We start from the raw sequence: 16,133 nt of genomic DNA on the forward strand, positions 1-16,133 counted from the left end.
AACTGGCACAGAGATGGAAATAGAAATGGAAACACTCTTTGGATCTTTTTATCTTTGCTTGTGTTTCTTGTGGCTTAGAAATGACCTCTCAAGGTAGGTCCCTTCTCCTGCACCAAAATTACAACCTGCAACCTCTGCTTTTGGCTCTAGAAGTCCAAACTCTCGCAGCTCTGGACCTAAGACATTGTACTTTAATGAAAGTAAATTGTAGTGTATATGTTGTTGCTTTCTTTTCATAGTTAATCTGGATCATGACCTTCATCTTTGCCGTTGTCCTGGGACTTGGTTTAGGCCTGGCAGCTAGCGTGGCATTTCAGCTCCTAACCATCGTGTTCAGGACCCAATTGTGAGTACTCATTGTGCTCTGCATCTTTGCAGGCTTTGACTTGCCTAAATCGGAAGAGAAAAAATTTTGTCACTAGTTACAGGAAAAGTACTTTGGTCGACTGGCATGCACATCTGTCAGACTGGCCAGTATATTCCTCCTCTGAATTGGTCACCTCAAGACACGAAGGGCAACAAAATGGAGCCTCAGCCTGGGCAGCAGATCTGCTGTTGGTGTGCCACCACCTTTGACACTAATTCAAGGAAATCATGTAAATCTCTGAGTCTGTTTGCCCAGCTGTAAACTGGAAGTAATTCTATTCTAAGGGAGTTTAATGTATTTGCCTTAGACTTGTTAAACATGGGAATGTGCTACTGAGAGGACCGTGGGGTTCCCCATGTCTAATGGAGAGCTCTTGCTCTTTACAGGTAGTTAAACTGTATTTCCTCCTTAAAAGCACTGAATTAGATTAGAGAACTTCTCAAAGGCCACTCTCATCTTAAAATTCCACAAAAGCCACTTAGAATTCTTGATTCTCAAAGTTGCCCAGTCCAAGCATCTTTTTGATTCTTCAATCTCTGCTATCGTATCACCATCATGGGATCACTCAGCCTAAGCTGGGTTACATGATGTGACAGAAGAATAAGGCTCCTTGGGAACAAAGGAGTTCTGGAACAGAAGGTTGTGTTATCACGGTTAAAGCTGATCCTTGACTGATGGAATACATTTGTATTCATATATTCCCATATTCTTTTATTCATGTATATTCTCATTCATTTCTTTACCGGACCTATCAAGCGTAGAGACAAACTGAGTGGTCAGAGGCAAGCTATTCTACTTTTCCACATCCTCATCCATAAAACTGGGTAACAATATCTGCCTTGCCTCCCTGAAGAGCTGTGATATTAGGAATCAAGATGGCAAAAGCATATAGGAGTGGTTTGCAGACTATAAAGTGGTAGGTGTGAGGCTGTGGGAGGACACAAAGATAAGTGAAACAAATTGTTTGCCCTCTGGATCTGTAATGGTGTAATGATTCCCCAAACTTTTAAATTTAAAAAAGCAAGCTTCCTTTGGTGTGCTTGAAAAACGATCACTGTTAGCCTTTTAGGCATAGAAAATATGTTTGAATGTTTCATTTGGTGTTGATATTCCCTACAGTCCAAAATGCAGCACACTGGCTAATGTTGGACGGAGCAACATCTATAAGAATAAAAAAGATTACGCTGACGTAAGGTTCTTTTTTTTCTTTGACTTGCTAAATGCTACTAATATGAATTTAATTGGCAATATCTAATATTACTTTTCCTTATAGATGTATGAGCCGGAAGGAGTGAAAATTTTCAGATGTCCATCTCCTATCTACTTTGCAAACATTAGTTTCTTTAAGCGGAAACTTATTGATGCTGTAAGGTTTGGAGTTTATTTATTTATTTATTTGTAATTCCACTGAATTTCTGGGAATGAAATGTTTGATCTCTAACAAGACAGCCACTGACTTCACATATGTTGGGACTGGGTTTTGTCAGTTGTTTTTGTGCCCTGTCCCAGAGCAGGTAAGACTGTTTGGATGAGGTCCAGTATAGTCATTTTCTATCAAATTTTGCTGTAGAGTAAAAAGATTTGCCAAAGGTGTTGGGCTGTTGATTTTCACAGATACTATATTATAGATATTCTTTGGGCATCAATTTTCAGCAACAACAGAGGAACATTTAATATTTGAATGCATTATTGAAGAGATTCAGGATAGGAGTTATACATTAATATTTAAAACTAAATAATAAGAAATACTGAGTGCCTTAGTGAGCTGGAGAGAAGATAACAAGGCACCATTCTTCAAGGTTGGGAAACAAATGCTCAGCACTCACTCTAGAAACATGTCTTTTGGACCGCTCAGTACCTTACATAGAGCGTCTGCCTTAAACACAACAATTATTTTTTTGCAAAAAAAATGAGATCATATTGTATCTATGGCTTTATAAACTACGCTTTTCACCTAATCTACTATTTTTTCACCTGACTGCATTTTTTTTAATCAAGGGTTTTTTTATTACATAATTTGATCATCCTCCTTACTTACTACTTTGGAGCTAAATACTGCAGCAATAAGAACACATTTGTTTTGGAAAAGGTAAAATGAAGGTTGTCCACAAAGCAACACTAATATTATAAAATAAAATCACATTATTTTAATAGAATAAAAATTATATACATGCAAAATACTAACTAGGCGCCAACCTTATTCAACAAATAGAAAATAAATAAAATCCCCTAACAGTTGTCATGTAGGCCAAAAATGCAAACAGTTTCAAATATGGTTTAGATTCATTCATGGATAATTTATGGATAAATCCTGGACTGTACAGAGGTTTTTGGATGTTAATAATTGTATATAAACTGCACAGACCAAAGGTCTGACACAATGTTTTTGCTGATATTGTTTAAACCTCTTTTAAATTTTATCATGAATATCTTTATTATTTGTCTCAATCCCTCTACTCATCCCAGCTAAAGTTATTAGAATTATGCTCTGTGAGTAGCAGAATATTCAGTACTCTTATAACACAGAAATGGGTCTTTCAGGTTGGCTTTAGTCCACTTCGAGTTCTACGCAAGCGCAATAAAGCTTTGAAAAAAATCCGAAAACTGCAGAAGAAAGGTTTGCTACAAGTGACACCAGTAAGTTTTTTGGCCACATTCTGTACTTTATAGCTAAGAGCTTAGTAAACTATAGTTCAAGGTGTTAGTTCCATTCCCTTAAATGAATTGCCAGATAAACAAGGTATTTCATGTCATTCAACGTCATGTTCTTACATGACATCTTGGAGGGTCTCTTTAAAGTTTTTATTCTCCTAGAAAAACTACCAAAGAGAAGTGCCTAGGACTCCATTGCTTGACCCAAGTTTGAATCTGTGCTTCAGAAACTCAGTTTATCCTTGACATACACATTTTTTTTCTTAGTCATTATGCTTTCTATCTCCTCCTGCAGAAAGGATTTATATTTACCGTTGATGACTTAAAAGAGTCTGATGAAGAGCTGGACAACAACCAGATAGAAGAACTGGATCAGCCAATCAACACCACAGACCTGCCCTTCCAGATAGACTGGAATGCTGATCTTCCACTCGACATAGTGGTCCCCAAAATCAGACTCCACAGCCTCATTCTCGATTTTTCAGCAGTGTCATTTCTTGATGTCTCATCAATGAGGGGTATCAAAACGGTAATTTCTTTTTTCTTAATGGAATTGACCAATCAGTAACTAAAGGTAAAAAACTGTATTAGACAGTACATACTTAATTAGAAGTAAATTATAGTCTTAGAATATTCTCTGGCTGGGGTTGGGGGAGAGGAATGTCCAATGAACTCTTTAAAAGGGCATTTCCCATGAGACTGCACATCATTTTGAAGATAACCCAAACTACAATCCTAATAAATGTGGAATCTGCTGGTAGACAACTATGCTTACACGCCTATCAAATTTCAATTCTGTGGTGGTTTCAAATTCCTGTGGGCATTGTATCTAAATTGTTCTGAAATCAGAGATTTAGAAAGGTCCTAGGAAAAAGTGGAATAGTGGATCCTTTTCTTGTCTTTATCTTCATCCGTTGTGAGTGGATGAGATTTCACTTGACTAATAGACAATCTGTCTCAAAAGAGCAGGTAAACACAGGAAGGAATAATTGTCACATGTGATTTAAAAACAGGACTGAAACAATCAGATGGAGGTGTGTTTTCTTTCCATAGTTGTGTCAGCATTTCTAAAATGAATTAGTTTCTAACAGAAATATAGAAATAAATATAAAGAAAAGTTAAGAATCCTACATTTCCTCCTCTTTTTCATGTGTTTTCACAGAAATCTGCCTTTGTGAGAGCCAAGCTAAGATCTATTAAGTATGAGTTAACTGTTAAGTATGAGTTAACAAAGTTAGAAAATGGGGTCAGTTTAGTTTCATTAAAACTTACCTTAACACTGCGTAACTCAAGACTGCTTGTTTTGCTTGTTTTCCTTTTCTTTCCTTCTTTTTTTCTTTTAAACTGTTTATTTTAGATTAAATGGAAAGAAATAGACATACACATATAAAATTTATTTTTTGGTCTTAGTAGTGTATGTAGCACAAAAGACTGGTTCTCTGACTCAGGTTTCTTTAAAGCCCAAACTCTTAGCTCAGTGCCTAGTGGAGTTTCTAAAAATGTTTAGGATGTTGATATTGATGATCATCTAAATTGATCAACAGTACAAGCTACTTTTCTTTCTTTCTTTCTTTCTTTTTTTTTTTTTTTTACCTTATATGACCTGACTCATATCACTACTAGTATTTGCTTTTAGCCTGGAGACAGGAAAATGGGTAAAGATGCATTGCTGCTAGATATAGCTGGTCACTGTGGCCCAGGAATAATTTATGGACCATAGGCTATTTTACTTTTTGTGTATAGAAAGCTCTAGTCTAGATCATCCTATAGAAGATACTATTTTAAATTTAAATCAGAGGTGATTCTGTGAGTTTGAGGCATAAGGTTTTTCCATAATACTTCAGGTATGATCATTTTTGACATCTTACTGAAAAGAAGGACTCTTGTTGGGTTTATTTCTTTGTCACAGAGCATTGTTTTTAACTTTAGTGCTTCTCTACATTATCTCTTCTCAAGATGTAAAAGGCTCTGAAAACTATATATCACCCATAGGTATAATTATGATAGTTTTCTCTAAGTTTCTGGCAAATAAAACAGTTGCCTTTACTTACTTTTTAAACAGATTTTGCAAGAATTTATCAGGATCAAGGTCGATGTGTATATTGTTGGAACTGATGGTAAGTTTTATTTTTATGCTCTGACAATCGCTTCAGGCTCACTGACAACTCATAATCTAGACAGCCTCTCAAAAAAAAACAAAAAAAAATGGGTATTTTATATGATCATGAAGAAGAAAATCTAATTTGCAGCTGAACCTATAGAAATCTCTATGGAAATAGCATCTTCATATCTTAGTTCTATTGATTTGTAAGTAAATTAACTTTACAATTTGAATCCTAATTTTAATAGGCAGCAAAAGAGTGAATATATGCACCCATATTTTTCTCTAAGCTTCCTGAAAAAGCGACATTTTCTGTCTCTCCTCCTCACCTCTCTTGCATTGTTTAGCCCATAATAGCCTGGTTCCTGCTTCACCTCACTGATGAGGCTGTCCTTGCCAGGTCATCAGGACTGACCCCGTTGCCGAGATCATCTGCCTCCATGCCAGCCTCATTCTACTGGAGGTTTCTTCAGCATTTGGCTTTTTGTTTAGCATTTGTCTTTGAAACTCTCTTCTTCCCTGACTTCTGCAAAATCATTCTCTTCTGATTCACTTCTGATCATTCTCTTCTGATCTCTGTTGATTCTATCTAATAGCTCCTCAAATTCTAATAACGGCTCCCCTAGTCCCCATTAACAGTTGATTTTCTGCAAGCTTCAATCCTAAACCCCAAGTTTCTAATGCCATGCACTCTTTCTAGTCAATTTTCTACATGCCTATGCCTTCAAGCCAAACGATACCTTCATCCTTGACCTCTTTTCTTAGCTGTACACCCATGTATTCAATTGTCTGGATGTCCCCTAAGCACCTCAGATACATGTGTTCAAACTAAATATATGATCCCCCCTCCTCAAATTGCCCTTCTCCTTTCTACCTCAGTCACTGCATCACCACTCACCCAGTTGCCCATCTTTCATTTCTCCCTCTCTCTTTCCATCTGCATCCAGGGAGTCACCAAACCCTATTCATATTTCCTCTTGAATTGGTCCCTTCCTGTCTATTTCCATGGCCTTAATCCAGACTCTTACCATTTTTCCCTTAAGCCCTCTGGAAGAACTTTCTAAACAGTTTCCTTATTTGTTCCTAAAATATTCTTCTATCGCATTTTCTGACTAGGAAACTGCTTCAAGAATTTATTTGTCAAGAACTGTAAAACCTTCCCTGCTCCTGTGGCAGAGCACTGTGCTCTTCAGGCTGTTTGCATCTACAGAATATGCACATATCACATTCTGCAGTTCTGTGTTTGTGTTCCATACACTATTCTTTCTTCCAGGGAAAGTACTTACGTTGTTTACTTTATTATTCCCTTTCTCTTATCTAGTTCCTAGCCCAAGGCAAATGTTCAAGAAAGACTTATTGAGCAACACTATTTGTCAGGCACTTTCTGGGTGCTAGGGATATAGCAGTGAATAAGACAAACCCCTGACCTCATGGAGCTTATAGCCTAGTGAGAAGGCAAGATAACATGCAAATAAAAACTTACTTTCAGGTAGTGATAAGTGCTGTGAAGAAAAAAGCAGGGTTAAGAGACATAGAACAAGAATATTATTCAGCCATAAAAAGAAATGAAGTTCTGAAGTGCTGACATATGCTACATGAATGAACCTGGAAATCATTATGTTGAGTGAAATAAGTAAGACACAAAAGGACAAATATTGTACAATTCCACATATATGATATATCTAGAATAAGCAAATTCATAGAGACCGAAAGTAGATTTCAGGTTAGCAGGTGCTGCAGGTGGAGAGAATTGAGGAGTTATTGCTTAAAATGTACAGTTTGATTGGGGTGATGAAAAAATTTGGGTAATGGATGGTGATGACAGTAGCACAATATTGTGAATGTAATTAATACCAATAAATGGTTAAAATGGAAAACTTTGTATTATATATGCTACCACAATAAAAATTTTAAAGAGCTACGGAGTCACAGGGATAGTGCTATTTCAGACAGGAGATCAGGAATGTCCAATAATGTGACATTTGAACAGAGACTGGAAAGCAATGAGGGAGTCAGCCCTGACAATATCTTGGGGGAGAGCATTTTAGGGAGAGGGGACAAGTGCACAGGTACTGCAGGAGTGCAACTGTCATCTTTAATCTCTCACTCTCCATTGGTTCCTACCCCTAAATGTACAGATACATTCTGGTTTCAAGGCATCCGTATAATGAAAAACATTCTCCCAGTAATCCTTTAACCTCTTAAACAATTTCACTCCTTCCCATCACCCCATATCTTTTTGAAAGTATCTGTTCCTGAACTGAGATCATCACCTTTCTTCCCGTTGTGTATCACCCACCTCCATCCTGGGTTCTAGTGACTGCAGTGCCCTCTTCTCTCCACCCCTCGTTCACTGTGAGAGCCTGTCAATGTTGAATGGTTGCCTGTGAACAGACTTCCTTAATTCCATGTTTTTGTACCTTCTCTTCCTTCACCCTTCTCCAAATCCTAGTCATTCTTTAAATGATATCACCAAATATTTCATGATACACACCAACAGGCAATAATCTTTACATACTTTCTCAAAATTCCCATAATATGCCATCTGAACCTCTCTTAGTCATTCAACAAAAATATGAGGATCTACTAGGTGCTGGGCATTATATTAAGAATTTTTTAAAAAAACATTAAACATTAAAGAAAAAGAAAACATTGTTTCCTGTCCTCAGTATTTATCCAACACTTTTCCTTTAAGTACTATTATTATATATAAATGTTCCATCTTCCCTAAGGCCAAGATTCATGTCTAGTTTATCTTTTGATCCTTCGTATTACCTAGCCAGGTCTTTGTACATAGTAGACACAGGGTAATATTTGGTTGAGTGATCTGTGTAAACAAGTGCTGGTTAGTGCCTACAAGAATGGGATTCCTCAAAGATGACCTGGAGAGGTAATGTGAAGTGCTAAGGAAGATGTTTTCTGATGGAACCTGGCAGCTTTGGGAAAATGGACTACAGTTAAAGAACTAGTAAGTAATAGATCTGGCAATCAAAAATCATAGCATAAAAGAAGCAAAGCCTACATGTAATTATGCCTAAAAGTCACCCCCAGAGAGCCTCTTTTGTTGCTCAGATGTGGCCTCTCTCTTTAAGCCAACTCTGCGAATAAACTCACTATGCCCACCTCCTCCCCATGTGGGACATGATTCCAAGGGGTGTAAATCTCCCAGGAAACAAGGGACAGGACTCCCAGGGATGAGCCTGGCCCTGGCATCATGGGATTGAGATTGCCTTCTTGTCCAAAAGGGTGAAAAGAAATGTAACAAAATTAAGTTTCAGTGGCTGAAAGATTTCAAATAGAGTTCAGAGGTCATTCTGGAGGTTATTCTTATGCATTATATAGATATTCCTTTTTAGTTTCTAGTGTATTAGAATAGCTAGAAGGAAATACCTGAAACTGTTGAACTGTATTACAGTTGACTTGATTCTTGACGATTGTATAACTACATAGCTTTTATCATGTGACCATGAGATTGTGAAAACCTTGTGACTGACACTTCCTTTATCCAGGGTATGGGGAGATGACTAATAAAATAAAGACAAAAATATATATAAATAATACGGGGGGGATAAGGGGTATGGGATGTTTTGGGTGTTCTTTTTTATTTTTATTTTTTTCTTTATTTTGGAGTAATGAAAATGTTCTAAAATTGATTGTAGCGATGAATGCACAACTATATGATGATAGTGTGAGCCACTGATTGTATACTCTGGATGGATTATATGGTGTGTGAATACAGCACAATAAGATTGCGTTAAAAAAGAATCATAGTAAGTCACTGGGCCATAAGCATATATTCTATTTCAGCAGAATCCCAATTTTTAATAAGTCATCAAACTTGGTGCTGCAATCATCAAGTGGGGAGATTAACTCACTAGGCTTCTGTCTAAAGGAAAGTGAGTTATTTTCTTCCAGGAACTATTAAAGTTTTTTGAACCTTCTCCTCCTTTCTTTTTACATGAGGGCATTAAATATATACTTTTATTAGAAAGGTATCCTGTAGTTCCAGAAGACACTAATGGTACCCTGGTATTATACCATTGCAACACACAAACACTTACACAAACATCAATGAAATGCACACTTGCAAATGGAAATTTAAATCGCCAGCCTCATGGAGAAACACCCTGTTATTTTTTCCTTTCTCTCTTCAGATGAATTCATTGAGAAGCTTGCTAGGTGTGAATTTTTTGATGATGAAGTCAAGGACTCAATATTTTTCTTAACAATCCATGATGCTGTTTTGCATATTTTGATGAAGAAGGATTCCAGTACTTCAAAATTTAATCCCAGTCAGGTACGAGCTCTTTGGTGACTTTTACATTTGTATAACCAACCATCTGCACTTCTCAAAATTCCCTTTATTTTCAATACTAAAAAAAAAAAAAAATTGTTCCTAACTCAGTATCCCATTCTGTTTATCTCAGGAAAAAGACATAAAATTTGATTTTACCATCAATACAAATGGAGGATTACGTAACCGGGAGTGTCAGGTAAGGTCTTTCAACACGTTTATCTTTATCCAGACACAGCAGGGAAAAAAAAAAAAAAAAACAAGCATACAAATTTTGAGGACTTTTTCAACATGCTGCAGAAGGTCCCACCACTTGTTTGAGCTTCTGTGCCTCATCCCTGGAAAACTGAAGCAATCTTATAGGAAGTTTGGGAGGAAATAAATTCAGAGCAGTACAAAAAGGGATAGAAAATAGTGATACTAGATCACTTTTAGTGCAATATGGAGCATGTATATAGAACTTCTTTTTTCAAAGTATTTACAACCATGATCTTTGTAATAATTCCATAAGGCAGGGAAGGTATTGCTATTTCCATTTAAAGATGAATTAGTGATGGAGCCGAGAAGCTAACGTATCTCCTGACTCCCAGGTGCCTGGGAAGTCCTAGCACAGTGCCTGGCCCAGCAATGAAAGTTAACGTTCCTTTCCTTCACTACTAGAATGAGTTGCCAAATCATCACTTAACTGGACAGCTGTATTTCATTCTTGAACATTCATTTCTAGAACATTCATTCCTTTAAGGCATTGTTTCTAGTTTGGGAGAAGCAAGATCACAAATCAAAATGGGTAGCTGCTGTAGGCAAGTATGTAGTAGGTGCATTACATTCATTCTTTCAATCCTTACAATATACATAGACGATAACTTCATTTTACAAGTGAGGAAACTAGGAAACAGGCTCGGAAGTGTTAACTAATTTGCTTTTTTAAAAGAGAACTTTGTTTTCTTCCAGGTACCAGTTGAAACGAAATTCTAATCAAAATATAATTCAGAGGAATCATCTGTCATTTAAAGAAAACTTTATGCCCAAAAAGTTATTGATAAGTTCATACTTTGTATGAAGAATATTTTTATTTCACAGAATTATGTTTCAAACTTTGGAACGAGATTGTTCTAGCATGGTATATTTTTCACCTATCTAGTATAAAATTATGTAAATACTCTTAATTTTATACCTTGTAGATTCATCAAAGTCAGAAAATTATATTGTTTATATGTATTTTAGTAGAACTGACCAATTTCCATCCAACTCACTACTTTCATATTCATTTCATTTGTTTTGCAGTGTATTTATACCCCTGCTTTGAATCCTGTAATTTATAAAGTTCACATTAATATACCTTCATTAAAAAAAAGTTATACCATGAATGTGTCTTCTTTTGTTAAATTTCTTGTTAGCTTTCTGAAAAATGCTTGCTTTGGGGTCCTCATGATCTGGCTGGGAATTTGTTACATGAGAATCTTCCAACAAACCCTCTGTAATGAGACTTTTTTTGGCCCAAATTTTATTATCTCCCAAGCTTCTTAAAGCACCCACTCTCCTATCCAGATTTAGATAAAACCATTCTAATGCCATATCTAACTTTTGAGGCAAATCCTTCTTTTCCTCCTTCTTAGTATGAAAATTGTATATACTTATGGAGCCATAAAATGAAAAAGCAAGAAGGTGAAAAGTACAGAGAAAACATGATAAGTGTGGCCAGTTCTTCCTGGTCTTTCTGGGAAGAAAGAAAACAGGTGGTAGAAAACAGTACAACTCTTACTTTCTTCACTGCTGGTCATTATTTGTAACTCACAGGGCAGACTAACAGCTCTAGAGGTCCAGTTAGCTGGAGAATAATATTCAGCACAAATGCTTCTTTTTTGCACTGCCATTGCTGTTGGTGCAAATCTGTATCTTTCAAAGTAACAGTTAGAAATTAAACATCATCACCAACAGAAAAAGATTCAGTCCCTCACTTAAATATCAATTCACTCTGTCAATGGGAAAAGCTGTCTCAGTTGTTTTAGATCCTACCTCTATACACTTTTCTCAAAGCACCCTTCCATCCTTTAGTGTCTTTACTAAGTGGGTCATCTATTGGATTCAAAGCCAAATACAATGAGGTAAAATAAAGATTTATTTACATAGCTAATTTCAATTAAAAACCAGAATATCAGCACTCTTTTTAATAGTGTTCTTAAACTTTTTCAGTCATGGATACTTTTTAGTCTTTTGCACCCTAGGGACTGTAGAAAAATATAATACACTCACACACATGTAGTTCTATATAATGCTCTATAAATCTGAGATTTACAGAGGACAGGGAGTGAAAATTGAAAACATGTCCATTTAATTGATCAAAAGCCTTATATAGGATTGTTACTGACGCCTGCGTTTTCCAAGCAAAGGTGCCCTCTACACTCTTCTTGCCAACCAAAATACCAGGGAGCAGAAACAAGCACTCCCATTCTTGTTCCCCTATCACAATACATTCACTCTTAACATCTTACAGGTTCACTTAATCCTCATCCTTGAATGTTTTTTCTCCTAGGCTTTAGGGTGCATATACTTTGGGTAATGGGAACACACAGGGCTAGGCCTCTACTTGCCTGCCTCAGAGCAAATATTGTCAATTGACTAATACAAAAATCTGATCCCTGATTTAGGAAAAGGCCAAGAGACCATGTTGGAAGATAAAACATATAAACCAGAGCAACATTGAAAAGGAAAGGATATCCAAAGATGGCAATTGGAAGACAGAACAATTTGGGAAGAGACAAATACCTTACTCGGAAATCAGAATGAATGAAATTAATACATGTTGTTTATCTTTAAAAATCATTTTCCAATAATTATTCTAAAATTTAATACATGTTCTTGTCTAAACAAAGTAACTTGCCACTTAGAAATGGAAATGAAATGTTTTAAATGGAAATCTGACCCTAAGATACATGAACAAGAATAGAGAACAGGGACATTTCATTATTCTGGCATCTTCATCTGGAAGTCAACATGTCCAAAACTGATCTACAGCTCTTCTCCACTTAATCTGCTATACCAGCATCCTTTCTGCGTTGGTTGATGACAACTCCATCCTTCCAGATGCTCAAGTAGAAACTCTGGAGTCATCCTTGACTCCTCTCTTTCTCTCTATACCACATCTAATGTCAGGAAAGCTTGTTGACTCTACCTTTTATATATATATATATATATATATATATATATATATATATATATATATATATAATAAATTCATCTAATTCTCAATATAACCCCTATGAGGTACATGTTATGATTATCCCAATTTTTCAGAAAAGCAACATAAACCAAAGCTCAAAGAGGTTAAGTAATTTGTCAAGGTTTTATAGTTGCAGGTGGTAGAGGAAGAATTCAGAATTTAGAATTCAGCCTAGGCTGTCCAACTCCAGAACCCAGACACTTCATCATTAAGAAACATTACCTCCCAAAAGAAATGAAGGCCTATCTAAAAACTGAAAAAAAGCAAAACAACAACAAAAAGCAGAGAACAATAAATAGCACTCTGGAAATTTGTTCCAAATTCACTAATTTAGCATTGTACAATACAGCCAGAAAAGCTGTTGCTAATTAATGTTCATAATTAAATATATTTAACATAGTGTTTCTCATTATGGCTTCATACAATTTGGTAATAATTTTTTAAAGTTTTTTCTTTTCCTGGCCACTATACTTTGAAAAAGAATGTAAGAAAAATGTTTGAGGTATATTTAGGGATGACTATCAAGAACCATTCCTAGATAAGTCACAATGTAAGCTCCTAAACAACAGAGACCGTATCTATTTTGTTCATTATTATATACCAACACCCAGCACATAGTAGGTTAATATATATATGTGTGTGTATACGTGTGTGTGTATATATAAAATAGATATAAATGGATATATATTTTTTCACAACTCACCTACCTCTTGACACCTATAATGCTACAACCATCTATCTCTTGTGTAGATACAAAGAACCTCCTGACTGGTCTCTCTACTGCTACCTTTATCTCTAGTCTTTTTACAACACACAGCCAGAATAATCCTTCTGAAAAGAGTCACATCATTCCACTCCTTTGCTCAGAACCCCACAATGGCTTCCTGTGTGAATCAGTGAGGCCAAAGTTCTTACATTGGCCTACAAGGCCTTTCATGACCTCCTCACTCCCTCCTTTCTTCTCTAGCCTCACTCCACTCCAGGCTCCTTGTTATTGCTCAGACATGCCAGGTACAATCTGACTTTAAGGCCTTTGCACTGGTTGTGCCCTCTGCTTGGAAAGCTCTGACCCAAGTTATCCACATGGCTCCAACCTACTTCAAATCTTTGTTTAGATGTCATCTTTTCAATGAGTCCAACTCTGGACACTCTAAAATTGCAAACCAACCAACTCCAATTATCCTTACATTTTTTTCCCATAGGATTTTTTATTTATTTATTTTTATTGAGATCGTTCAGATACCATACAACTATCCAAAGATCCAAAGTGTACAATCAATTGCCCACAGCACCACCATACAGCTGTGCATCCATCAACACAATTATATTTTTTTCAATTTTTAGAACATTTTCACTACTCCAGAAAAGAAACAAAGACAAAAAAAAAGGAAACTCACATCCTCCCATATCCCTAACCACACCCCCCCCTCCATTATTGATTCATAGTTTTGGTATAGCACATTTGTTACTGTTGATGAAAGAATGTTAAAATACTACTAACAGTAGCATATAGTTTGCAATAGGTATATATTTTTTCCCTATATGCCTCTCTATTATTAACCTTTAGTTATAGTGACATACATTTGTTCTAGTTCGTGAGAGAGATTTCTAATATTTGTATAGTTGATCACGGACATTGTCCACCACAAGATCCACTGTTTTATACACTCCTATCTTTTAACCTCCAACTTTCCTTCTGGTGACATACGTGACTCTGAGCTTACCCTTTCCACCACCTTCACACACCGTTTAGCAGTTAGTTAGTCTCATTACATGTTACCATCACCCTGTCCATTTCCAAATATTTAAGTTCACCCTAGTTGAACATTCTGCTCATAATAAGCAACCGCTCCCCATTCTTTAGCCTCATTCTATAACCTGGTAACTTACATTTCATGTCTATGAGTTTACATATTATAATTAGTTCATATCAGTGAGACCCTGCAATATTTACCTGTATGTGTCTGTCTTATTTCACTCAATATAGTGCCCTCAAGATTTCTTCTTCAACCCATTTCTTTTAAGATGGTTTTGTTCAAACACTATACATTCCATCCTAAGTAAACAATTGTTGGTTCCCTGTATAGTCACATATTTATGTATTGAGCACCATCGCCACTCTCTATATAAGGACATTTCTTCCACAAAGATGGAGGAAGAGTCAAAGAAGGCAGAAAGGCAAAAGAAAAAGGCAAGAGAGAGAAAAACAAACAAACAAACTTGATAGCTAGAAGGTGACAAAAGGAAAGATAGCATTAACCTAAAGTAGAATAAAGAGTCAGACAACATCACCAATGCCTGGAGTCCCATACCTTTCCCCTATTCCCCACCCCCCATATGCATTTAGCTTTGGTATATTGCTTTTGTTTCATTAAAGGAAGCATAATACAATGTTTCTGTTAATTCTAGCCTCTAGTTTGCATTGATTGTATTTTCCCCCCAATCCCACCCTATTTTTAACACCTTGCAATGCTGACATTCACTTGTTCTACCTCATGTAAAAACATATTTGTACCTTTCATTACAATCATTGAGCACCCTAGGTTTCCCTGAGTTACACAGTCCCAGTCTTTATCCTTCATCTTTTGTTCTGGCGTCCCACATGATCCCAGCCTTCCTCTTTGAACCATATTCACAGTCATCTTTGTTCAGTGTACTTACATTGCTGTGCTACTATCTCCCAGAATTGTTTTCCAAATCTCTCACTCCTGTCTTTTCCTTTCTGTCTGCAGTACTTCCTTTAGTGTTTCCTGTAGAACAGGTTTCTTGGTCACAAACTCAGTCATTGTCTGTTTGTCAGAGAATATTTTAAGCTTTCCCAAGTATCTGAAGGATAGTTTTGCAGGATATAGGATTCTTGGTTGGTGGTTTTTCTCTTTTAGTATCTTAAATATATCACCCCACTTCCTTCTTGCCTCCATGGTTTCTATTGAGAAATCCACACATAGTCTTATCAAGCTTCTCTTGTATGTGATAGATCGCATCTCTCATGCTGCTTTCATGATTCTCTCTTTATCTTTGATGTTAGATAATCTGATTATTAAGTGTCTTGGCGTAGGCCTATTCAGATCTGTTCTGTTTGGGGTACGCTGTGCTTCTTGGATCTGTAATTTTATGTCTTTCATAAGAATTGGGAAATTTTCATTGATTATTTCCTCTATTATTGCTTCTGCCCCTTCTCCCTTCTATTCTTCTTCTGGGACACAAATGACATGTAAATTCTTGCTTTTCACTTTAAGTTCCCGGAGACGATGCTCGTATTTTTCCATTCTTTTCTCTATCTGTTCTTTTGTGTGTAGGCTTTCAGGTGCCTTGTTCTCCAGTTCCTGAGTGTTTTCTTCTGCCTCTTGAGATCTGCTGTTGTATGTTTCCAGTGTCTTTCATCTCTTGTGTTGTGCCTTTCATTTCCATAGATTCTGCCAGTTGGTTTTTTTAACTTTCGATTTCTACCTTAAGTACGTCCTGTGTTTTCATTATATGGTTCATCTCTTTTGCCATA

The 16,133-nt window shown here is 36.4% G+C and overlaps 1 protein-coding gene across 1 annotated transcript in view; it reads left to right on the forward strand.

Moving 5' to 3' along the window:
* Positions 1–10,389, forward strand: part of SLC26A3 (solute carrier family 26 member 3) — a 30,247-nt gene extending 19,858 nt beyond the window's left edge. The window contains exons 12-20 of the mRNA XM_037837463.1: positions 240–346; positions 1,487–1,556; positions 1,641–1,733; positions 2,909–3,004; positions 3,315–3,548; positions 5,082–5,136; positions 9,275–9,417; positions 9,548–9,613; positions 10,366–10,389. Of these exons, the coding sequence (XP_037693391.1) occupies positions 240–346; positions 1,487–1,556; positions 1,641–1,733; positions 2,909–3,004; positions 3,315–3,548; positions 5,082–5,136; positions 9,275–9,417; positions 9,548–9,613; positions 10,366–10,389 (888 nt within the window). The remainder of the gene's footprint in view (positions 1–239; positions 347–1,486; positions 1,557–1,640; positions 1,734–2,908; positions 3,005–3,314; positions 3,549–5,081; positions 5,137–9,274; positions 9,418–9,547; positions 9,614–10,365) is intronic.
* The last annotated feature ends 5,744 nt before the right edge of the window (positions 10,390–16,133 follow it).

This window comes from Choloepus didactylus, chromosome 5 (genome assembly GCF_015220235.1).
Source record: "Choloepus didactylus isolate mChoDid1 chromosome 5, mChoDid1.pri, whole genome shotgun sequence".
NCBI lineage: Eukaryota > Metazoa > Chordata > Mammalia > Pilosa > Megalonychidae > Choloepus > Choloepus didactylus.